The sequence below is a fragment of the Psammomys obesus genome, unplaced genomic scaffold, assembly GCF_907164565.1.
Source record: "Psammomys obesus unplaced genomic scaffold, mPsaObe1.curated_primary_1811, whole genome shotgun sequence".
In the NCBI taxonomy this organism is placed as follows: Eukaryota; Metazoa; Chordata; class Mammalia; order Rodentia; family Muridae; genus Psammomys; species Psammomys obesus.
Window position 1 is genome coordinate 30,904,162 of NW_026585504.1, and position 22,762 is coordinate 30,926,923.

General features: G+C 52.6%; 2 protein-coding genes across 3 annotated transcripts in view; one reads left to right on the top strand and one right to left on the bottom strand.

The window, feature by feature from the left end:
* Nat10 (N-acetyltransferase 10) overlaps positions 1–5,255 on the top strand; it is a 37,633-nt gene extending 32,378 nt beyond the window's left edge. For both annotated transcript variants that reach the window (XM_055599656.1, XM_055599648.1), the window contains exons 26-29: positions 294–392; positions 956–1,029; positions 1,929–2,012; positions 4,448–5,255. In XM_055599656.1, the coding sequence (XP_055455631.1) occupies positions 294–392; positions 956–1,029; positions 1,929–2,012; positions 4,448–4,553 (363 nt within the window). In that variant the 3' untranslated portion in view covers positions 4,554–5,255. The remainder of the gene's footprint in view (positions 1–293; positions 393–955; positions 1,030–1,928; positions 2,013–4,447) is intronic.
* Positions 5,256–8,141: 2,886 nt separating this feature from the next.
* The window catches only part of Abtb2 (ankyrin repeat and BTB domain containing 2), a 155,662-nt gene continuing 141,041 nt past the window's right edge, over positions 8,142–22,762 (bottom strand). The window contains exons 6-17 of the mRNA XM_055599664.1: positions 21,604–21,693; positions 20,845–20,946; positions 19,103–19,199; positions 18,612–18,747; positions 17,387–17,616; positions 16,142–16,320; positions 15,650–15,755; positions 15,333–15,435; positions 14,399–14,489; positions 11,098–11,166; positions 10,501–10,614; positions 8,142–9,461 (exon numbers count right to left, since the gene is read on the bottom strand). Coding sequence (XP_055455639.1) covers positions 9,264–9,461; positions 10,501–10,614; positions 11,098–11,166; positions 14,399–14,489; positions 15,333–15,435; positions 15,650–15,755; positions 16,142–16,320; positions 17,387–17,616; positions 18,612–18,747; positions 19,103–19,199; positions 20,845–20,946; positions 21,604–21,693 — 1,515 coding nt within the window. The 3' untranslated portion in view covers positions 8,142–9,263. The remainder of the gene's footprint in view (positions 9,462–10,500; positions 10,615–11,097; positions 11,167–14,398; positions 14,490–15,332; positions 15,436–15,649; positions 15,756–16,141; positions 16,321–17,386; positions 17,617–18,611; positions 18,748–19,102; positions 19,200–20,844; positions 20,947–21,603; positions 21,694–22,762) is intronic.

The following is a 22,762-nucleotide window of genomic DNA, read 5'->3' on the forward strand; positions in this document are numbered from 1 at the left end:
CACACACACACACACACACACACACACACACACACACACACACACACGGTCGGGGGGAGGCCTGGGATCGGAATGTCAGCCAGTATCTGTGAAGGGCTGGATTCCTTCCTAGAGGCACCACTGTTGGGATGTGGTATATATACTCAGCCTATTTATGTGCTTGTGCTGTGATCATCTGTGTTCCTGAAGTCTGGAGCATTGCTTTTCTTTAAGATGCTAAATGCCTCATTGAGGAGTGAGTGACTGACCCCTGCTGCTCCTGCATCTTTTCTTCCTTCATGTTGTCTTCGCAGCTGTTTAATGATGTGCAGGAAAAGGCTATTGAGGAGCAGATGGTGGCAGTGAAGGATGTGGTCATGGAGCCCACAATGAAGACGCTAAGCGATGACCTGGTACGTCCCTGCTGAAGGCTTTAGGGGTACCTAGTGTTTCCTTTGGCTACTGTTAGCCTGCAAATGTAGAGCGCCTCCTCTACTGCTTCAGAACTGTCCTGCAGTCCTGGTACATGCCGGCATCCTATACCCTCAGGCTGAGAGGTAGAAGTGTTTTAGCTCAGAGCCAGGGTGAGCTGCTATTTAGAGAACTTCAAGTTAGCCTGGGATACAGAACAAGACTTTTTCAAACAAAACAACAAAAAATAAAAACTAAAAGAGCTGGTCCTTTGCACTAGCTTAAGTAGGTGGCATTCTGTAGGTCCAAGACAGTGTCCCTCTTACTTTGTGCCTCCCACTGAATGGGTGAGTGTGGGAACCTAGCGGTTATCAGTGAAACGTTGCTTACCCTTCCAGATACGTTTCCAAATGCATGATTGATAGGTGTGCAGGCTGTAAGAGCTGTTCATAGTGTTCTGAGGGTACCTCAGAAGGAAGTGGTTTTCCCCTGTCTCACCCTGCTCCCCCTTCTCTTGGGCTTTGCAAACTCCTTTTTGCTGACCCCTGCTCTGTCTGGACCACAGGATGAAGCAGCAAAGGAATTCCAGGAGAAACACAAGAAGGAAGTGGGGAAACTGAAGGAGATGGACCTCTCTCAGTAAGGCACCCTCCTGCTTGCAGGCAGCCAGAATCCCCTGGCTCCACAGTCTGCACGGTCTCCTACCTCTTGCATGCACATCCCACAGGCTCAGAAATTGTCTTAGGACTACTACAGCTGACACCTCAAAGTCTCTTCTTTCCCTGGGTCCCAGAGTTCTTGGTCACTTGGGTTTGTGTTCCTCTCAGGCCCCTCCAGGAGGGGGATGTTGAGCAGAAGAGCTTCTGCCTTGTAGTCCCTTCCCCATATTTGGTTTTTGTCTGTGAATTTGCTTGAAGGAGAGATTCTACCACCTGAACTCCCCGATCAGGAGTTCTGTATACGAGGCATTGCAACTCCTTTTGAGCTTTACTTGTAATGTTTCCTTTCCACCCACCCAGGGGTTGACAGATGTGACAGTCCTGGTACTTCAGGCCTTTCCCCATGACTCTAGACCAGGAGCCAGTGAACTTGGTGGCAACGAGACCATTGGTGATGGTGGTGATTCAGCAGATGGGGGTAGCCAGGGGTTATTTCAGGGTGTCAAACTGCTTTCTTTTTGATGTGCCAGGACTGCTTTATCTGAAAGAAGTAGGAGATTGCAGGGTAGGGAGGTGGAGGCCTGGCAGGGCAGGGCCTGTGGTCAGAGTGAGGATGGTGATGGCTGGGGTGGTGGCAAAAGATGATGGCAAGACTGCTTTCTCACTGGTTCCTGGTGATCCTTTTCCTCCCCTCTTCATACAACTCTTTTGTCCAGTGGGGCTACACCTCAGGCCTGGCTGTATGCCTGTCACCCTCTCTGTAGCTGTTCTTATGTCTCCTGGTAGAAAACGTCTGGTGTGGGCACCTTGTCACTTTCATATTTTTCATTAAGCAATCTTTTTTTCTGACAGGTTTTAATATTTCCCCTTTCTTTACAGATACATAATCCGTGGGGATGACGAGGAGTGGAATGAAGTTTTGAGCAAAGCTGGGCAGAATGCTTCCATTGTTAGTTTGAAAAGGTAAGGGCCTGGTGCCCCCACACATCCAGTAGGCTTTGTAGCTTTTCCTGGGAAGCAGGGGGTAGAACCAATTGCTGAGGGAAGTGTCATGGTTCCTCCTTCCTCTCAGTTGTCTAGGGCCACCTTGGTAGCACATCTACAAACCAGGCAGCATCCTAGGCTTGGATTCTTCTCTCTCGTACTCACCAGCAGGCCAAGGCTGAGTTCCCAGAGGCAGCCTGAGAGTGGGCCTGCCGCTCTGTTCTGCGCTGTACCCTGATTGCTGTGTTAGCCTCAGGACCAGGGACCAAGCTTTAAGTAATCTTTAAAGATGAAGCAACTACAGTCCAAGTGGGCAAGTAACCATGGTGAGGACAGGGCCAGAGCTGGGCCAGGTGTTTCCACTACAGAGCTTGTCATTGAGTCACTACGTGTTTTTCCTCCAAGCAGTTCTCAAAATCCTGGGTCTTAGCATTTTTTATGCCTTAAAAAAAGACAGAACCCTTTTCTATGCAGGCCCTTTTTATTGCTAGTTCTCATAACAAAGATTGAAAACTGAAAGCTAAAAATATTTGTTTGAAGTGAATAATAGTATGGGTTTGGATAAGTTTTTGGATCAAGCCCAGGGCTTTGTGTGTGCTAGGCAAGTCCTTTACCACCAAGCCAAGTCTTGAGAAAGACAGTTTTATTTTGACCAATGTCATTCATCTCTGGCATACTGGGAGCAGCTAGCTTTTGGTGTCAGCCTCTGTAGGCACTGTGGTGCCCTCCTTCCTTGTGCCTTCTGTGAAACAGAACATTTGCAAGAAACAGAGGGATCAGTATTAAAATGAAGATAGTTTTGACTCCCTTGAGGCCACTCCGGGCATCCTGGGGTCACTGAACACTTTTCCCCAAGTGCCTCATCTGCAAAATGATGCATTTGTAGTTAGCAAATGCATTATAGCCCCCTCAGGACTAGCAGAAGACCTCCTATGCCCACATGAGGCTGGCATGGCCACTTTGGGCTTGTGGGAATACTGATGGGTTCCCAAAGAGTTCTTCTCATGGGAGCATTGGGAAGGTTCTGAGCGGTGAATCCGAGGAAGTCAGGTGTTGTCCCCTCCGTCTCCTGACATCACTCTAGCACTTTGAAGGGTCTAGATGACAGCCACACCTTCCAGTAGCCATCTGTCCTGCTGTCAGCCTGTCCTAGTTTGAACAGGGTGACAAGTGCATTAGGCTCCCTCATGCTACGCCAGTGGCTTTGACTACAAAAGGCCTGGGAATAAACCTACTGTGGAGAACCCTGGCCATGAGCTCTGTAGAACGAAGGGTCCCTCAGCTCCCACTGAGACTGCTGGGAAGGAGTCATGAGACCTGCCATGCCCTGTGGCCCACAACCTCAGGACTGGCGTAAAGTATTCATCAGCCTGCTCTTCGACAGTCCCTGGGGCTTGGCGTTTTGATTTTTTTGTTTTTGAGGTTTTTGTGAGTGTTTTGCCTGCACGCATATGTGTATCATGTTTGTGTGTACCCTGTGTGTGCCTGGTGCCTGTGGAGGCCAGAAGAGGGCACCGGGTCATCTTACAATAGTTGTGAGCCACTGGGAACTCAACCCTGATCTTCCGCGCGAGCAGTGCTCCAAGCCAGTTATGGTGGCTCACATCTTTAAAAGCAGCACTCAGGAGGCAGAGGCGGGCAGATCCTTGAGAGTTTGAGGCCAGCCTGGTGAGTTTTAGCCCAGTCAGAACTACATAGAAAGACCCTGAAGATCTTGGCTCAGGAGGAGGAAGGGGAAAGAAAAAAAAAAGTAGTAGCTACTCTATCAATGATTGAGCCATCTCTGCAGCCCCCCCCCCCCCCAGCTCATTAATCTCTCCATGAGGTGCTTGATGTATGTGATGTTAATAGTCTCTGGATACTGTCTTTAGAGGGAGTCTGTTCCCAGGGCAAAGTGCCGTTAAGAGAATCTCATCCCCGAGGGCTTCCAACCAGCAGGTTGTCTGCTCAATCCTTGTGCCACCCTGGCATGAGGCTTGCCGTGACTCCCGAGTCTCTAGTACTGGGGGTTTGTGCTAGCTGATTAGGAAAAGTCAGTTAACAGCGGTGCGTCAGGAAGGACACAGGCTTTCCCTGAAGATCCCATGTGTGTGCTAAGAACTGCCTCTGGCATCACTGGGGTGAGGCCTGGGGGTCCCATGTGGTGGGAATGATCTCTGTCGGGGCACTTAGATACTTGTGGTCTTGGGACAGAGTGCTCTGAGGAGAGCTCGGGCTGCTCCACAGGGTGGGCCTGTTTGACATAGTCTCAGCCCTGCATGAAGCCTGCTGTCCCCAGAGGATTGCAGGTCAAGTGTCTGGGTATCGAGTCTGTGGGGTGAGGGTCATTTTCAGGAGCAACCTGCAGCGAGTGTTCCAGATATGTGCTGTTTAATGTTGTTGTTTCTGTCCTTGGTGTGTTTCTTTTTCTCCAGTGACAAGAAAAGGAAGCTGGAAACAAAACAAGAACCCAAACAGAACAAGAAGTTGAAGAAGAGAGATAACAACAGAAAGGAGACGAAACTGAAGCGGAAGAAGTAGTGAGGCGAGGAGGCCGGCTTGTGAACTGTGTTCAGCTGAGCCGGGCCGCAGCGAGGGGCTTCAGCAGAGCAGGCCTGTCCTACATCTGTGTGCTCCCGCTGCTCCGACAGTCTGCTAAGAACTTGGCTTGTAAGCAGCTCTGGCATTGGCAGGGTCTGTCACTCCACCCCAGGGTCATGTTTCACTTTGGGCCAGGTTTCTTTCAGGCTCATTCCCACTTATGGCTGCCGAGCTGGTTCCTGGCCTTCCTGGCCCTCCAGTACACAGCTTTCTCGGGGAGTGCTCCGTCTCGCTACAGACCTGTCCCAACACCCTGAGGCCCAGGTCAGCAGGCCCTCTCCTGTCCCTTCTGTCCGTTCCTGGCCGCAGCATGTCTGCTGTCCTCAGACCCAGGAAGCCTGAGCCCTTGAGGTAGGCTGCAGCACCTGAGCCCCAAATGCCTTCTGGGAGACTGTCGAGTGACAGCTGCTGGCAGAAGTGAGGGGAAGGATCGAGGTTTTTTTTTTTTTTTTTTATGTTTTATTTCTTTGAGACAGGGTTTCTCTGTGTAGCCTTGGCTGTCCTGAACTTTGTAGACCAGGCTGGCCTCAAACTCACAGCGATCCGCCTACCTCTGCCTCCCAGAGTGCTGGGATTACGGGCGTGCACCACTGCGCCTGGCCTAGAGTATCTATTTTTAATAAAGGACATCTTGGAAAAGACCGTTTGCCTCCAGTGCTTATAAAATCCATGTGTGCAAGTTACATACTTCCTTTTTGCACACTTCCTTGTTTGTTTTGGTGAGTTTTGTCTGCCAGGTCAAAAGTGGAGGCCTAAGTGTCATGGCCATCGGTACGCTGTGTGGGTAGAGCTCTGGCCTAGGCACCCATGAAGGATGTGTCAGGTACCCAGTGGCACTGTGGCCACCTTGAATGTTAGCTGTCTCCTGCCGGGTTCTACCGTCCACCCAAATTGTTAGAGACAGAAATTACATGGTGGCTTCACACAGGCCCAGTCCCCATGTTTAGTGGTGTCCACACTATAAACCACACAGACCCTTTGTTTAGCACTAGTTGGCGGAAATCTAATAGACCAGGATGGAAGGAAGCAAGCAGCTAATTAGTTAGCTTCAGGACCAACAGGTAGTGAGCGAGTGGCCTACCCAGTGGGAGAAGAGGCTTGGTGCCCAGCCGAGGGCTGCACCCTCGCCACTTGTCTGCAGAGAAGCTTGCGAGGAGACAGGAAAGGGCTCTTTTTCCCTTTTCTCAGGTAGCCTCCTGAGCCTGCCATTCAAAACACTGGAACACAGGTGCTCAGAAGAGTTGGGTAGCTTGTACAGCCTGCCTGGTGTCCCCAGCTCCTGAAACTGCTCCCTGGCTCTGTCCAGGCGGCCCGTAGGAGCTTGGCTGTGCCCTGACCCTCTGAGATCTTGGGCACTGTGTGGTTCAGATGTCCGCAGTCTCCATGTGGAACTGTAAGAGGTAATCTGTTAGAGGGTTTTGGGTTAGCGTGAGTAGGCCCGTTGGAAAAACCTGCTGTGCCTCAGGTGAGCCTTCCTGTCAACACATGGAGACACCCACTCAACAGTCACTACCAAGTCACCAGATTCTGCCTCTCAACAGAACTGCAAGAAATCAATGTTCTTAACTTCCTTGTGGGTTTTTCAAGATAGGGCGTCTCTGTGTGGCTCTGGTTGTCCTGGAACTCACTTTGTAGACTAGGCTGGCCTCAAACTTGAGGCCCACCCTCTTCTGCCTCTTTAGATCCTATTCCGTCTCGGATATTCTCTTACAGCAGGGTGGTGTGTGGCCTTACCTTGCTTCAGGTGCAAGCAGGTCACAACTGAGCGGTAGTGATGGCATCCACGTGCCCCCACCATGAGGAACAGTGGGCAGAGGGGAGCAGGCATTCCTTAGAACAGTGCCCAACTCATGACAGTGGACCCTGTCTGGGTTCTGGTTGCTCCCCAGGTCTAACCAGGGGAGCTACTCAGAGATAGCCACTCCAGGATGATAGAATGAGGACTGGTCATATTCTAAAATAGTCTCTGAGCTAGCCAGAGACTCAAAGGGGTGGCAAGACTCCTAAGCCTGTGCCCTGCATTTGGAGGTGGCCGGCTTTAAGTCATAACTGGGTTGGGACAGGGTGCTTCTCAGCTCGACCAGGATGGCCTTTATACAGGACAAAAGGAAGTGTGTAGTCAAGGTCCTTTTCAAAGCGTCCTGTCTTTCCTTCAAACCTGAAAGGGCATGCCTCCTTCGGACCTCACCACCTGGTCCCCAGCAGAATGACCGTCTGTGAAGCTCTTCTCTCTCAGGAGATGGGCCAGCTCCACATATGTCACCAGGATGGGGAGGCAGCCGACAGGATTTGAGCAAAGAGAGGGTTCCTTCATGATCTCCCCAGCCCTAATCTATGAGGGGCCGATGCCAGCCTCTTGGACTGTTCCCACTGCTCAGCTGGTCTTGGCAACCCCAGAGGGTGCTGGAGTGACCAAGAGACACTGTGTGTGTGTAGGCCAGAGGGCAATGGGTGTCCCACTCATCACCCTCCACTTTATTTTCTTGAGAGAGGGTCTCTTACTGAACTAGAGCTAGGCTGGCAGCCAGCCAGCAAGCCCCAGTGATCCCGTCTCTAGCCCACATGTGCTGACTGGGGTTACAGGGTGCATGTGGTTGCACCCCGCTTTTCACATAGGTGCTAGGATCTGAACTCAGACCCTTATGCTTCCACAGCAAACGCTCTTGCCCATCTAGCCTATCTCCAGACCTATCTTTTAAAAAATGATTCCATACAACTCTCGCACCCCTGCAGAGGAACAGGTTGGAGCCAGTTGTAAGCAGACCCACCTTTTTGGCTGGGAACAGCTCTGCTGGAGATAGATCAGAGACAAGCCCTCAAGGGTGGACACTGCAGACCTCTGATGCCCCTCTATACCTCAGAGGGTGGTTCTGAGGACTGCATCTCCTTCCTGCGGCCCCCAGAGGGCACTGTGGCGCATGTGCACACACTCCTCACTGCTGAGTTGGGAGGTCCAGGCTGAAGCTCAAGCCGCTCTGCCTGGCCTCCACCCTAGCAGAGTGGGAAGTGAACCTTTCCTGGGACTGGTTGCTGGCGTCTACCTTCTTTCAGGTAGGCAAGAAGTGCTACTAACTAGCCACTAGGTTTCCGTTAGCAGTAATCTTAAGAATGGGGTGAGGGGTAGTGTAGTTAGCAAAGATTCCTAACTTGAACTGGCCTTGAACTCAGGACCCTGCCTCTACAGGGTGCACCTTACCAGACCATGCAGTGTGGACCTGGGTTAGGGTCTGCAAGCGCGTAAGTAGCTTCATCATCTCATCCTTATGGAGCAGCCTGGGCCATAAGGTCAGAAAAAGCCACAGACAGGCCTCCCCAGTCAATCCTGTTTTCCCTAGCCCAATGTCATATACCATTTTTTATCTGCCTCATTTCCTAGGAGAAGAAATTAGCCCATCGGAAGAGAGACTCAGATTTGACACCTGGGCAGGTGAGTGGCTCTATTATGGGGTTTTCCTGCCTAGTGGCACCAACAGTGGGGCTTCTCGGCAGCTCTGAACAATCTTCTTTTAACAAGAGCAGACACCAAGGTCATTGTTAATGAGTGTTTATTGTTGGTAAAACCATGGTACATTTACAGTAAGTGACAACGTTAAGGTATAGTTACAGTATCATACAATATTACAGCAATAAAATACCACTCATTCTTTTGTACATCCAGCACAAGCAGCAAGTTGAAAATATTTTCCAGGATTGTAAGCCCTGGGGGCTTCTGATGAATAAATAGTTCCTAAGGTAGCTGTTCAGGATGCTGTCCCAGCGTCTGTCCATAAACAGGCCAGAGGATGGGGAGCCAAGACTGAGGGCAGGAGGGGACACACTTCTTCCACCAAGACCCTGTCTTTCATGCCCAAGAGTCACAGATCCCAGATAAGAAGTGTGCTCTTGCACTCCAGTCCTGAGTGAAAGGAGCCTTGCCCTTGAGAGGCCACGAAAAGCGCTGCTGCCTGAGCCTACAGACACGCTAGAGCTAGGCCGGAAGTCCTGGAACCTACCCCTTCACTTTGGCTGCTAGCTGTAGCAGCAAGAGCTGAGGTCCTTGTGTTCCTGGACTGTACCCATAACGCCCTCAGCTCAGAAGCTCTGAGCTCAGACTCTAAGTTAGTAGTCTTGCAGGGAAGGCCACTAGAGGCCCCGTCTTCACAGACGGGGGCCACCAGCCCTTTCAAAGGCACAGCTTGGAGGACAAGATTTGGAAAGCCTTTTCTCTGTGGCATTTAGGAAAACAAAACATACCAGCCATTGCATCCAGTGACGTGGGGCTCAGGATGCATTCTCTACATTCCTAAGAAGGCCCATGCTCTCAACGGCCACAGCCAGTGTGGGTAGAGCTGGAGCTGAGGTGGGTCGGCTTGCTGCCGAGCCCCTGGAGGGGACAGGGCACGAGGTGGCCCTCAAGGTGCAAACTGTCACACTCCCTTGCCAGTTTACCGGTTGAACACCAGTGAAGTGGGTTCTCTGTCCTCCCAAGGATCAGTCAACACCACAGAGGGTTATCTGGGGGGAAGAGCAGGAAGTGCCCCCGTGAGCCTAGCTCCTAAGGGCCTACAAGGCTCCCTCCACTGGGGTGGGGGGGGAGGTGTCACTGGTGGCTGATTCTGGCCTCAGAAGACCTTTGCATACCCACAGAGAGCAGTCAGCCTCTACCCTGCCTCACACCCGAGAGGTGACGTAGACAGAATGCACTCGCTCAGCCAGGGTGCTCTGAAGGTCCTGCAGTGGGTCCAGGCCCTGGACTTTGCTGCTTCGGCCATAGATGAGCTGCCGGAAGGCATCCTGCTCCAGCAGGGCCTTCATGTGCTTGAGGAAGAAGCCCTCACAGAATAGGGCCAGCTCTGGGGCATTGTGGATCTGCGGGGAGGGAGAGAAATGAAGCCCATGGCCTTTCTATGGCCCTCTCCACCCCCTAAACTGGCTCCACCCTTCAGATGTCACTACTCACAACAGGGCTCAGCTTAAACCTGGGGAGATGTCCTTGCCTGCCTCCTGAAGCTACCTTCCCTTCTGTGAGTATCTCCTGGGAATGCCTGGGTCAAGTCTCCGTTATGTCACCAAGAACACTACTGAGTCCCTGACCCCAACCTTTTCCTTACCTATGTCACAAATGAAACCGCTCCTTTGCTAAGGGTGGTGGCTATGCATTGCCCAGCACGAAGCACATGGGTGTCCTGGGCAATGCTCCAAAACTGTGCTAATTCAGTAAGTGTGCTAATTCAGGCTCACACTTGGAGCTGGGCAGAGGTATTAAGTCCCTCTCGGGCTCTCTTGGAACTAACATTCTGGGACAGGGAGGATAAGACCCAAGGAATTAATGAGACAAGTTAGGTGATTACAGATGGACAGTAAAAGCTGGCAACGCCTGAGGCCTGGAGACATAACTTGACGGAGACACAGGGATGGCTGGTCTTGAGAAGTGCTTTACAGGAAGAGGGAAAGATTGTCGCAGGAGCCCTGGGCAGGAACAGGCTGGGAAGGGAAGTGAGGGTGGGATGCCGGGAGCCTTGCCAAGCTTGCTATGGGCCGGCGTCTAGTAGTTTGCAAGCAGCCAACAGCGTTGGGCAGGCCAAGTAGGGGGATGGCATGGTTTCATACTTTAGAAAAAAATACTAGCTAGACAGAATGTGGAGAGACCAGGAGGATGCTACTGCCCCAAACAGAAAGAGGAGCAGAGTGGGAAGTGAGGAGAGCGTGCTTCAGAGGTAGGTGGACTAGATGTGAGAGATGGTTCTAAACCAACAGACTGCTGGCAGCCGCGGCCATAGGCTCCAGCTGGAGCCGTAAGCTCCTTCAGCCCTTCTACGTGGTCTGGGCCCATGTGTTCCCTCCCCTGTCCACCGAAAGTGCTGTGAAGGAGTGTGGTGGGAGGCGGCCGCACATCCCCAGCACTTACCTTGGCGTATTTGTAGGTGTTGACGGCGCTTTCCACGCTAAGGGTCTGGGAGCACAGGATCTCACAGTGTCTCTGCAGGGCGTCTAGCTGGAACAGGTTGGCAGCGGACAGCAGCTAGTCGTGGGGGGAAAGCAGGCCTCTTGGAAATGAAAACTTCCTCTTAAGCCCCGGGACCCAGCCTCCTGCTAGACTAGTCTGAGGAGAGATGGCCTTGAACTGGTTCTGCTCTAGGCCAGCTTGGTGGTAGCTGGGATGTGAGAGATACAGGACGGGCACAGAAGTGGGCTGAGACTTCTGACCTCAAAAGAGATCTTGGGCTGCAAGTTAGGTGTTCACCCACTTGACCCTGAGCCATGTGCTTTAGCCAGTGGTGAGCAGGAGGCTTAGAGACTGTTTCATGTGGGCTGAACCATCCCTTCCCGCTTGTACCTTTCTAATCACAGGCATGGCCAAGAAAACTGGGCTCGAAGGTGTGCCCAATTCCTGGTCAACAGAAGTGCCCTTTCCTCAGGTGGCAGCCCGGCCCCCCTGTGTGTCTAGGGTTGGGGCTGAGAACTGAAGGTCTGGAGGACTCTGGGCTACGTGCCCTGCTCTTACCTGCAGGATGTCGGCAGTGGGGATCTCCATGGACTCTGTTCCTCCATAGTACAGGTACTGCATCAGCTTCTGCAGAGGAAGCAGACGCGTGTAAACGCCGCCTATGCTGGACAGCGGTGACCCTAACTCTGCCACCCTGTGACTCCTAGCCAGGACAGGGAGCTTTTCCCTATGGAAGTGGGAAGGTGACTTGTCTCAAGTCACTCTGGGTTCTGATCCCACAGCAGGCCTTTCCCACCTCACTCTCACCCCCACAGTGTGCTCATCGCTTCTGTGCAACATTTATGTCTGAACCAGGTGTGCTGGTGTATGCCTATATTCCCAGCATTTGGGAAGCCAAATGGAAGGATTGCCCGAGTTTGAGGGCCAGCATGGGCTACACATCACCAGGCCAGCCAGGGACAGCCCATTTCAAAGCAAAAAAAAAAAAAAAAAAAAGTGTTAATAATAGCCAGGCATGTTGGTACAGGTCTGTAATACAGTGCTGAAGGAGGAAGGTGGCAAGTTCAAGGCTAGTTTGGTCTACAGAGTGAGACCCTGTCTCAGAAGCCAAAGAAGTCTGTGTGGAGCTGAGGGGTGAGTACAGGGACAGCCATCTATGCAGGCCACATTCTGATACCTTGGCAGATCTGCCCAAGAAAGGAAGTGCTCACTTTGCTGCCTGACTAAGGCCTGTCTGAGGCTCTGAGGAAGCGGGTGCTGGGATTCCATGGGAGGGCCCAGGAGTGGGCAGCTATACTGAGTTCTGAGGTTCATATCCCAAATACTGCCATTATACTGGAACCTGGTGAGGTTCCCAGTTGGAAAAAGGAAAACAATTCTCTCTGGTTGGCTGAAGAAACAGCCCCAGCAAGGCGCTGGCAGGCGTGTGAGTAAACAAGGCTGCAGCCGGCACAGTCAGGCTCTGTTAGGACCGGCCCTCAGGCTGGAGAGGCACCAGAGGGTCTAGGAGAAAGCCTGACAGCTCAGCCAGGTACTGGCAGGCTCCCATCTTGAAGCCAGGCTCCCACAGCTTCTGCGGCCCCATCTGGAGCCTGCACAGCCGTCACACAGTAGCCTGCCTCCCAAGTGCTGGTGTCTCCTCAGCCACCAGGACAGAGGCTCAGACCTGGTGGGATACCCTCAGTTGGGACAGGAGGGCAAGCTCAGCAGCACAGTGCTTGTCTAGCAAGCAGAAGGCCCTAGGTTTAGTCTCCAGAACTAAAAAAAAGCAAACGCCTCAATTTCTTATATACTGATATGCTGAATTGATACTTTTATGCTGTAGTATATAATTAAAGTTAGACAGGCCCGGTGGAGGCATGGGATAAGGCAGGCAGGAGGTCCTGGGCCAGATCTGAATAACTGGCTAACACTGGGAGAGGAGCTGAGGGTTTAACGTTTCCAAGGCCCGTGTGTGTCACCCTGTTAGGCCTGCTGTCCCCATTTACCCTTGTCAGAAACTGCCAGCCTGCCCTGGCACAGGTGCCCTTCCTTGGTCCCAAGGCTGAGCCCACACGCATCTCCCTACCTTTCCACCAATCTCTGCTGCTCTCTGGGACCATCCTACATTCAAGCTCTGCTCTCCCTCATGTTTCAGTATCTGGACTTTGGGCTTCTTGGCCAAACATGCTTTTTGAGCTGTCCCTCCCCAGAGCTGAGAGAGAAGGGGAGGTTCCACCACTGAGGCCAGAAACCCCAGGTTCCTTGTCCCTGCCTCTAGCCCCTCAGGTACTGAGTCTCTGGTCCCAACTGTTCTTCCATCCATGTCCCACTAGTAGCCAGGGTCTTATTAGATTCCTTCCTTACCTTAAGTGGCTCTGTCACTTCCTAGCCCTGCTACCTTGAACAAGCTATTCACCCTCTCTGACTTCATCTGCCAAGAGGGGATCAGACCTTCACCTATGCTGTGAGGTTCAGGTGAGAAGCAGGTGAGAAGCTTCGAGCCATGTCTAAGAGGTGTCTGGCGAACTGCTTCAGCAGGCTAGGGTGCCTACACCCCTGCCTGATGATCTGAGGTGAAGGGCCAGGATTCACATAGTGGGAGGAGCAAACTTCTGCCTTCCCCCCTGCACCCTACCAAAATAATTTTAAAAATTTAAAATGAAGTGTCAGTGAACAGTGCCACCCCCTTCACTGGAGCTTCCTGTGTCCTGGAGTTTAAGTCTTCATGCTCTGACTTCTGGGATTCTGTTTGTACAGTCAGAGGCCTTGTTAACTGCTATGGATGCCCCAGCCTGGCTGCCACTTTTCCAGGAAGTGCCTCCCCCTGCCCTCTACTTACAAAGGTCACAGCTCTGCCTCACTGAGGGTGGCCTCATCCTCCTAATTCCTCTGTCCCAGAGTGGCTAATGCCAAGCCAGTGACTAAAGAGGAGGTTGAGGAATCAAGCACTGCATTTGGGGTGGGTGGGGCAGCCTTCTGAGGGTCTCACACTGTAGTCAGCTCTGGCCTCAAGCCCATGAGCCGCCTGCCTCAGACTCTAAGGGCTGGGGCTCTAAGTGTTTGTCACCACACCTGGCTTTAACTGTGGTGGCCCCCTGTGCTTCTCAGTGGTGGTGGGGCTCTCTCCCATGAGATCTTCATTGTTGTTTTGGGACAGGGTTCTTCTCTGTATAACCTTGGCTGTCCTGGCTCCCGTGAGATCTTAACCTGCCCAGGGGAGGGCAGAGCAGGGCCTAGCACTACCTACCTGCTACTGCTTGCTTGGCCTCTGTGTGGTCAGAGCCCTGAAGGGGGTCAGGTCTACAGGCCTGAGTCCCAACTCCCCCTAACACACACACACACACACACACACACACACACACACACACACACACACACGGAGGGGAGTGGAGTTCTGGAAATTACCTCTCAGCTGAGACCCAACCAAATCTTTGGACCCTCCTCATATGCTACAAATGGAGTTTCTGTTGCTCAGCCTAAATCTGGAGCTGGGGCCTCTACAGGCTGGACTGGCTCCCCGTGCTTTTCCCATCTGGTCAGCAGGCATAGACTCTTGGGAAGAAGGGCCGTCTACATCATGATTGCCTAATGGCCTGGACCACTGCATTTGCATAGGCTTACAGCAGCTCACTCTAGGATGAGGCCCGCACACTTTGTGAGCAAGGGTCTGTGTAGGCTGCCTAGCTTCCTGAGTAGACTCTGAAGCTGCAGCCTCACACTGGGTCAGTTTGGCTCAGGGGAGGACTGGGTGGGTCCTTGTGATCACTGATTTGGTAAATAACATGGGGCCTTAGAGGACAAAATGCCCAGATGGACGAGGCCCAGGATGGGCTGTGGAGAGGGAATTCCAAGAGGTACAACCCTGAGGCCCACACACCTGAAAGATGTGGTACTTGATGTCGCTGATCTCAATGGTTTTGCTGCTGTCCCCATCTTGCTCTGATTTATTGGTCATTAAGGTCTTGAACCTGGAACAAAGAGAAAAGGTGGGGTTTGAACAGGGCCTGATCCATTGCTGTGCCAACAGCACTGCCACTTGAGTAGCTTCTGGGAGACGAAACTCTAGAAATGACTGCCTGATCCTCAACTAACGTTTAGCAAGTGCTATTTGTTATCATCCTGGGTTGACAGCTAGGCTCCCACCATCCCTCCCTGCACAGTGACCTGAAGCCTGTGGTGGGAATGCTGGTTCTTCATTCCAGAATACTTCTGTGTTCTAACAGTCAGCTGCAGTAACTCAGCAGGTAGAAGCCCCTCAGAATTTTCCTTTGCATGTTGGACTCTGCTCCACTGCATCCACTTCCAGCCCACTGTGGACCCCAGGGGCAAGTGGGAGCTCTGTTGCCACTGGTCAGAGGCTATAAGGTCCTTTTGGTCTCTTTTCTCTGCCACTAGTGTCACCTTGTGTAGCTCTTTCTTCCAAAGTAGATGAAACAAGATTTGGAGGTAAAGAAGATAGTTCTGAGGAAGTTCCTGAAACTTGCAAAATCCACACTGTCTCTCCTTAAGGTTATATAAGAAACAATAAGTGCTGCAAAGAATAGACTCTGGGCAGCTGGGCAAGTCAGGCCAGGAGTTTTGGAGATGCAGCTTTCATGAACTTGTGCTGAGATTGCCTCTGAGACATTATTTTTCTTTAGGTAACCCTCCCAAAAACCTCATAGGTCTCCTAAGCTAGACTTAGGTGGAATCATTTATAAGCGTCCTAACTGGGGTGGATACACGTTTGTTTATATATCCCCAGGAGGAATCCCACAACACGCCTTAATGCTGAAAGAGCTGCAGGTGTCCCTGAGGCCAGGGCTGCCTACCTGTTAGACGCTGTCACCAAGAGGACTTTGTGTGCATAAAACAGCTTTCCTTCCACTAGGAAGGTTACATCTGACATCTCCTTGTTGTTCAGAAAGTGAGGATCTGTGGGTGGGAGGACAAGACAGTGAGTGGCATAGCATCCATCATCAGGGTTTCTAAGAGGGCTGTGATGGGATAGGGGCAGAGGATGCACAGTGGAGAATAGAGAAACTGAGGCTAGGGCCTTGGCACTTGGAAACAGAAAAGGAGGCGAGAGTGTTGGGGAGAAAGGGTAGAGGAGTACGAGGGGCAAGCCCCCGTGGGGACAGGCGTATACCTAGCCTGGCTGGCAGGGTCTTCCGGATCTCTGGGATGCTGGGGATGGGGCTGGTGCCATAGCAGTGCGTGAAGATGGTGGCCAGCTGCTGAAGGACGGAGTCGTTCTGTAGGGAGAGGTGGAAAGAGCTGTCAGCCCATGCACGTGGCTGGCTGTGCTTGTGGCTCCATCAGGCATCCAGGCCAGAAGTCCAGAAGTTTCAGAAGTCCAGGCCAGGAGCAGAGCAGCTGCTGCTGTTTGTTCCCGCTGGATCTCTCTGACTTGGCCAGGATGGACTGTCACTTCATCTGTGATTTCCCAAATGGCTGTTTTGGCTGGGCTCCAGCCTGCACTGCCAAGGCCTCTGCCCTCTGGCAGCCACACAGTGCAACTCTGGGTGTTGGGGTGGTGTCTGTCTGTGCCTGGGGGGACATCTATGCATGTAAATTTATAGGACCACCCTAGGATCTGGAACCCAGGACTCTGTGGGTTGGGGCTGCTGGGCCCACTCACTTTGCTGGTCTTAAGGATGTCAAACATGAGCTGCAAGCCTTCTGTCACTAGCTCTTCGTTGTACTCCTCCTCTTTGATGGAACTGAAGTCCTTCAGGAGGCTCTGCACCACTGAGTACCGGGACTGTGAGAAAGAGGTTCTCAGGGACTCTATCCAGATGTGTAGCTTCCAGGGGACACCTGGCCAGAGAGAAGGGCAGATGTCACCCTCCCAGTGAAACACAGCCTTTCCAGGGTGGCCTCTGCATTGATGCCTCACGGCATGGGAACCCCTGCCCTATGCTGTGTGCCCCTCAGCCAAGTTTTGTAGTCAAAGCTTGGATTTCCTGTCAGGCCCAGCTGGCAGGGCACAGGGTGCTTCGGCTTTTCATCCGATGACATGGAGAAAGGCCTCTGGCCACTCAGGGTCTATTGCTTGGTGGCCCTTAGAATTATTTGCTGAGGACCCATTCAAGAGGGATGACCAGATAGACCCCGAAAATATGCAGGGCGCACAAGGACACAAAGCTCTTCTGTCCAGAAGCCTGAAATGGACTGCCTCCCATTCTGGAGGAGTTCGTAGCCTCCAGCTCACTGGTGTATTTGTGCACAGTGGGCATATGAGTGTTTACTGGAGTTCCCCAGGGTGAGTCTGGGGTCATGGGGCAATTTAACACTAGGGTGTGAAATTCATGACAAAACTCAGTCGAATCCCAATGGTACTTCTGGGTTTTGATGGCCAGGTCCCAGAGCAGTGGTTCTCAACCTGTGAGTCATGATCCCCTTGTGGGGTCAAATGACCTTTTCACAGGGGTCACCTAAGACCATTGGAAAATACATTTAAGGTTCATAACAGTAGCACAATTATGAAGTAGTAACGAAAACAGTCTTATGGTTGGGGGTCACCAAAACATGAGGAGCTGCATTAGGAACAGGTTTGTGCATTTGGCCCCAGGTTTGTGCTCTAGCTGATGGCATCCTGTTCTTAGCTGAGGATCACCAGCACCAAACCCACAAAGAGAGCTCACATGGTGCACAGCTAACAGCTGACTAGCCTCCCTGGGGCTAGTCAGAAGCCCACAGGTTCGCAGACCCCAGGAGCGGAAAGCTGAGCAGCCAGACACACTGGCATCCTTGTGCTCTTCAGGGTCCTATACAAACTCCTGACGCTGTATCAGAGAGGAGAGAGGGTCTGTAAGCAGGAGGCTGGGGCCTTGAGAGCAGTGAGGGACTGTGTCTTTCTGTGTGGCCACCCGTGCACCCTCACCCAATGCCCTCAGCTCCATGGTTATGTCCACGTAGCCGTGCTCAGCACTGTAGTACATGGCTTCCTGCAGGGCCTTTGTGCGGGTTCGGCTGAGCCTCACAGGCCCCTCGCTGCTGCTGCCCTGGCTCGATGTGTCGCTTTCCTCTACACCCTCCGCCAGGATTTCTTCTAGGGACAGCACATCTGCTTTGGCCTGCTGTGGCTGCGTCAGGAGCTTCCTCAGGACATTCCTGTAGGCCAAGACAGCAAGATAAGCCCTTCAGTCCCCAAGATGGATGTGCATTGCCTACCTGAGCTACAGTCTAGAGCTCTGTGGCTATGACGGGCTCCTTAGGGCAGCTGCGGACTCTCCGAATTCCCCATCCACAGACGTGGAGGAGCCCGGGATGATGGAAGCTCTGCACTTGGCTGTGTGATCTAGGCTGTTCTACCTCTCTGAGCCCTGGCTGCCAGGCTCACCCTCTCCTGGGGCTCATGGCGGTCGGATGCAGAGGTAGCAGGCACATCAGATGCACACAGACCGTGGCATGGCAGCCCCTCCTGAGCAACCTACCGCACAATGAACAAAGGCCGCCAGCCCTTGGTGCTTTCCTGTGCATTAACGGGGAGAGTGTAGGGTCTAGAAATAAGTTCAAGGGCAGGTACTGTTGGGGGAGGGTACAGCAGGAGCACAAGTCTAGTGGTGAGAAGATACCCCTAAACAGCACAGTGCCATCTTGCCCAACAGCCTTTCATTTCTGTCCCATCTACGCTCCATCCCTAATACTGTCTCATGGCTCTAGTTTCGGCCTGCTGTGCCAGTCACAAGGCTAGGCAGGCCTGCCATCTGTTCTGGAGCTACCAGCAGCCTCTTCACGGCTGTCCCATGTGCCGAATGGAAGCTCTGGGGATATTCTGGGACCACCACAGGCACCGGACAGTCACCACCAACTTCACAGAGGACTGTGGTCCTGAGTGTCCCTGGCAGCTACAGGAATAACTGCTTTGCTAAAAAAAGGATGTTGTCCCAATATGGAAGATGCAGGTCCCAGTCAGTGCCAGTGTGTCAGGACCCAGAAGCTCACCCAGTGTTTCCAGGTCTCCAAAGTCTAGGGCCCCCACACTGACCAAGAACCTACATCATCCTGACATGCACTTGAGCCATGCACTTGGCTTCAGGAAAAGGTCATCAGGCCTGGCTCTCGGTGTTCTTAGTTACCCAGAACAGGCACCCCAGGGTTTGTACCTGTGCCCATGGGCAGCTGAGTGGCTAAAGCAATTCATATCCTCATGGAGGGATGAGCCCATGCCATTGGTTTCCAGCATGCTGAGGAGGGGGTCAGCACCTCGGCTCAGCAGCAAGCTGACCAGCTCATAGTTGCCTGAAAGACAAGGTGGCAGCACCAGGTTTGATTAGATTGTATGTGAGCAGGGAAAGCAAGATGGGGCAGACAGGGTCTCCAAGATCTGGTCCTTGGAATAGGTGGAGGGAGGCCCATGGTCATAATCGGGAATGATCACATAGCTGCAAGAGGGCGGTCAGAGATGCTGGCTGTGTCCTACCACGGTCCTCAGGACGGGAGGGCTCCCTGCCCTACTGGACCCTAAGCTCAGCACCCCTTTTCAGTAGCTTAGAAGGAGTGAGTTAAGGGTTCCCAAAGGTAACAGACAGCTCAATGACAAGACTGCGGTCACAGTGATGTGAGAACGTGTTGGGCAGGAAAGCAGTGTACTTACCAGCTGCGGAGGCCAGCTGCAGGGGCGTCTCGGCATAGCTGTCCTCCCCACCGTTCACTGCCGAGCCCTCCACGTGGGCGCCAGCATCTAGCAGCAGCTGTCAGGCACAGGAAGAAAACGCTGCTCATTCCAACAGGGTGGCGTGTGTGTGTGTGTGTGGGGGGGGAGGGCTCTAGGGTACACGACTTGCAAGTCCCTCCGAACATGACCAAGAAATAGCTCACACTGGCAGCCTGGGGATGTCTGGGTCCCCTCTGCTCATCTGTAACCTTCACCTCCACCCCACCCAGCACCAAAGCTCCTGAATTGTGACCACCTTGGAACTCTTCTCAGTATTTTCCCACCAAGCAGCTTCAGAGACGCCCTGGAGAACCCACAGAGATGAGCAGCAGGGGGAGTGTCACCTGCAATCCCTACAGCAGTGGTTCTCAGCCTGCGGGTCTACCGGAACAGTAGCAGGTGTAGAAAGCATGGGCGACAGTGCTGGCCACTGACTGGGGTGGCTTGAACGTTAGATTTCCCTGTCTACAAAGTGGGGGTGTAGAAGACTGCCTTGGGACATCACTGAGAGTAAAATGATATGATGCCCAACCCACTGGGGGCTCATAACCAGCAGTGTTTGGATGCCTCACTGCAGAGGCTCAGTGGCTGCCCCAAGGGTTGGGGAGAAAGAAGCCAGAATGTGACAGGCTGGTCAGGAGTGCAAGTGGTCTCATTTCAGCATGGACAGTTTTGCTGGGGGTCAGAGGAGGCAGGGTCATCTGATTCCAAAAGGTCTGCCTTGGGGCGGGGGTGTTGCTTTGCACACTCCCAGGCTCCTGGAGACACACCTCAAGTCTCTGACCACCCCTCCCTGGCAACCAGATGCCAGAAGCCCAGGTGAGTTCCGAGATCCCCTGTTGGGCGTGGGGCACAGGGATGGCCTGTATCTGCTGGAGACTCGTTAGTCAGAAACCAGATGTGCTTGCTGCCAAGGCAAAGCAGTGGGGGTGGGGACCTGCCTGCTGGATGAAACTGGGCACCAGGCCAGCCCAGGGCACAGCCCAGAGGCCCAGCCTGGACTGAGGCTGTAACTCTGCTCAGGCCCCTGGGAAGGCAGTGACTACAAAGCAGATTGGGTGTAGTAGCCAACTGGGCAACAACTGCCTACAGAGTATTGGCTGCATGCCAAGCTGGGCTGACTACCACGGGTAAGCCTGACAGTACTACCCATAGAGTACATGGGCCCATAGAGTCTTGCATGCTGGAGGAGGGAGTGATGCCCACCCCAGGGGGCAGGTCTGGCAGACCTTACTGACCCGGGGACCTATGCACTGAGTGTCATGTCACTGGAGTCCCTTCTGCCCGCATAGAACCATCACCATCTCACTGTGATGCCAGCCATGGCAGCCCACGCCAAGGTGGGCAACAATGAGGCTTAGCTGCGTGTGAGCCGTGCCATCTGTCCTTTCTCAGGCACTGGGAGATGGGGAAGGAGAAGACTGGAAGGACAGCATGAGGGAAGAGCTCATGGCCAGAAGAGGGTTGCAAGTGTACAATGGAGCAGACTCAAGTCCAGGGCTTCCAGGACTCGGTAGGAGAGACACTGGCTCTCCTAATTCTACAGGTGCCCTTACACTAAGCCCACTCCTGAGGCAAGTCAGGGAAGCTTTGTGGGTCAGGTGGGCCCTGGCCTGGAGCAGTGTCTCTGGCTGGGGCCACCTGGGAAGTTGAGGCACACGGTTCACCTCACAGGAGCTCACCTGCACGACAGAGATGTGCCCATGCAACACCGCGAATGTCAGTGAGGTCCAGTGCCTGCTGTCCGGGTGGATGGAAGGGTGCTTGGGAGAGTTACTTGGAACCTGAAAAATACAACAAATGATCACTACTTCCTGGACAGGTGACATTCCGGAGCAGATGACACGGGTACTTTAGCTAAAGAAATATGTTGCAAGGATGGTGAAATTAACAGAAGTGTACCTACATTTGCTTAGCAATGTCTGCTAAGAGTACTTGTGTAGACAGGTTCAAAAGAAAAGGGTAAGTACTCATTTAGTGATGTCTACCCTGAGCAAAAGAAGATAGAAGAGGAGCACTTTCTTTCTCTGCCTCAAGAAGAGGCAGAGACACAGGGATAGCCAGAGATTAGCCTAGTAATAGAGGGCAAGGGCCGTGAAAATAGAATTGTGGCCATTCTCTCTATACTCAGTCCCAATTTAGAGGGAAGTGCTTTTTGCTCTGACCACAACCTTTCTTTCTCTTGTCTTATTTTTAGACAGGGCTTCCTAATGTATTCCAGGATGGCCTCAAACTTGTAAACTTCCTTCCACAGTCTTCAGAGTGCTGGGATTACAGGCACGGGCCACTAGGACTGGCTCTTTTCTTTGGTCTTTGTGCACATTTCTAGTCTAATGAGACACCTACTGATCATGTCAAAAATACCACACCCAGCCTGGCTTTTGGAGATCTTGGAGTGGCCTCTAACTGGGTTAGGACTTGGGGCAGGAGTTTCTTTTTACCTGGATATCTAAGTTTGCTCCAGCATCAATCAACATCTGGACCATGGCTTCATCCCCAGCAGCACAGGCATACATTAGCGGCGTCATACCCTGTGGATCAAAGGCAGATGCTAAATCATCAGAGACAGAGCGCTGCATCAAGTGTCCCACAGGTCTCTGCCCAGCTGCTCCCTGGAGGTTATCCTGTGTCTAGTGCGCCTTAAGCCCCCAGGGCCCAGGACTCATCAGGGAGCACTTCCACAAGCACCATGGATAGCATGAGGGTGAAAATTCCAGGCCTACATGGTGGGCACTGCAGCCAGATCCCAGGCCGAATGTGTTCTCTCTGCCCAGTGTCTGTATCTTAGAGTACAGAAATAGTGTGTGTGTAGGCTGGTGGTGCAAGCATGCTAGCAGGCAAAGTGCTCAGTCCATACACTGTAAGCTTACAACCCCAAATGAGAGCCATTGTACTACACACGAGAACACGTGACAGGCCGGTGCCTGGACTCACTGTAGGAAGGGACTTATAGTCAGTGTTTCATTTAATCACTGTCCTATTCCTGTTTGGGGTGGGTGGGTTCTATTGTTATCGTCATTGTATGAACCTGCAACAGAGAAGGGGAGTTAACTGTCCAAGGTCCTATAACAAGCAAGACCTGGAACTTGGATGGCAACCCAGGTCTAAATGAGTTGTTGAAGCCTCTGCTCAGCAGTGTCTTTGTGGAGAGGTGTCTGACCATATCTTGTGCTGACCAGCAGTCCAGAGCATACTGCAAGCTGCGTTCATTCCCTCACTGTATCTATGTGGGCAGTTAGCATGGCTGTCCCCCTGACAGGGAGTCTGATGGCAAAGGCAACGGTGGAAAGTGCATTCCACAGCTGGATCCTGGCAAGCATTTGTCTGGTGCTCTGTGATATTATTTATTAGGTTATTTGCGTGGAGAGAAGATCTTCTTAGCTCATAAATCTCTGTCTAGTTCCTGGAGATAAGGAAATGGCTTGAGATTAATCGTGGGGCGAGCAGAGTGTTTACTTATGCATCTGTCTCTAAATACCAAGGTTCAGGGAGTGACAGGGCTGACTGTCTACAGACAAGCCAGTGACAGCATGAGGGAAATCTGGCTTTGTTACACACACACACACACACACACACACACACACACACACACACACACAC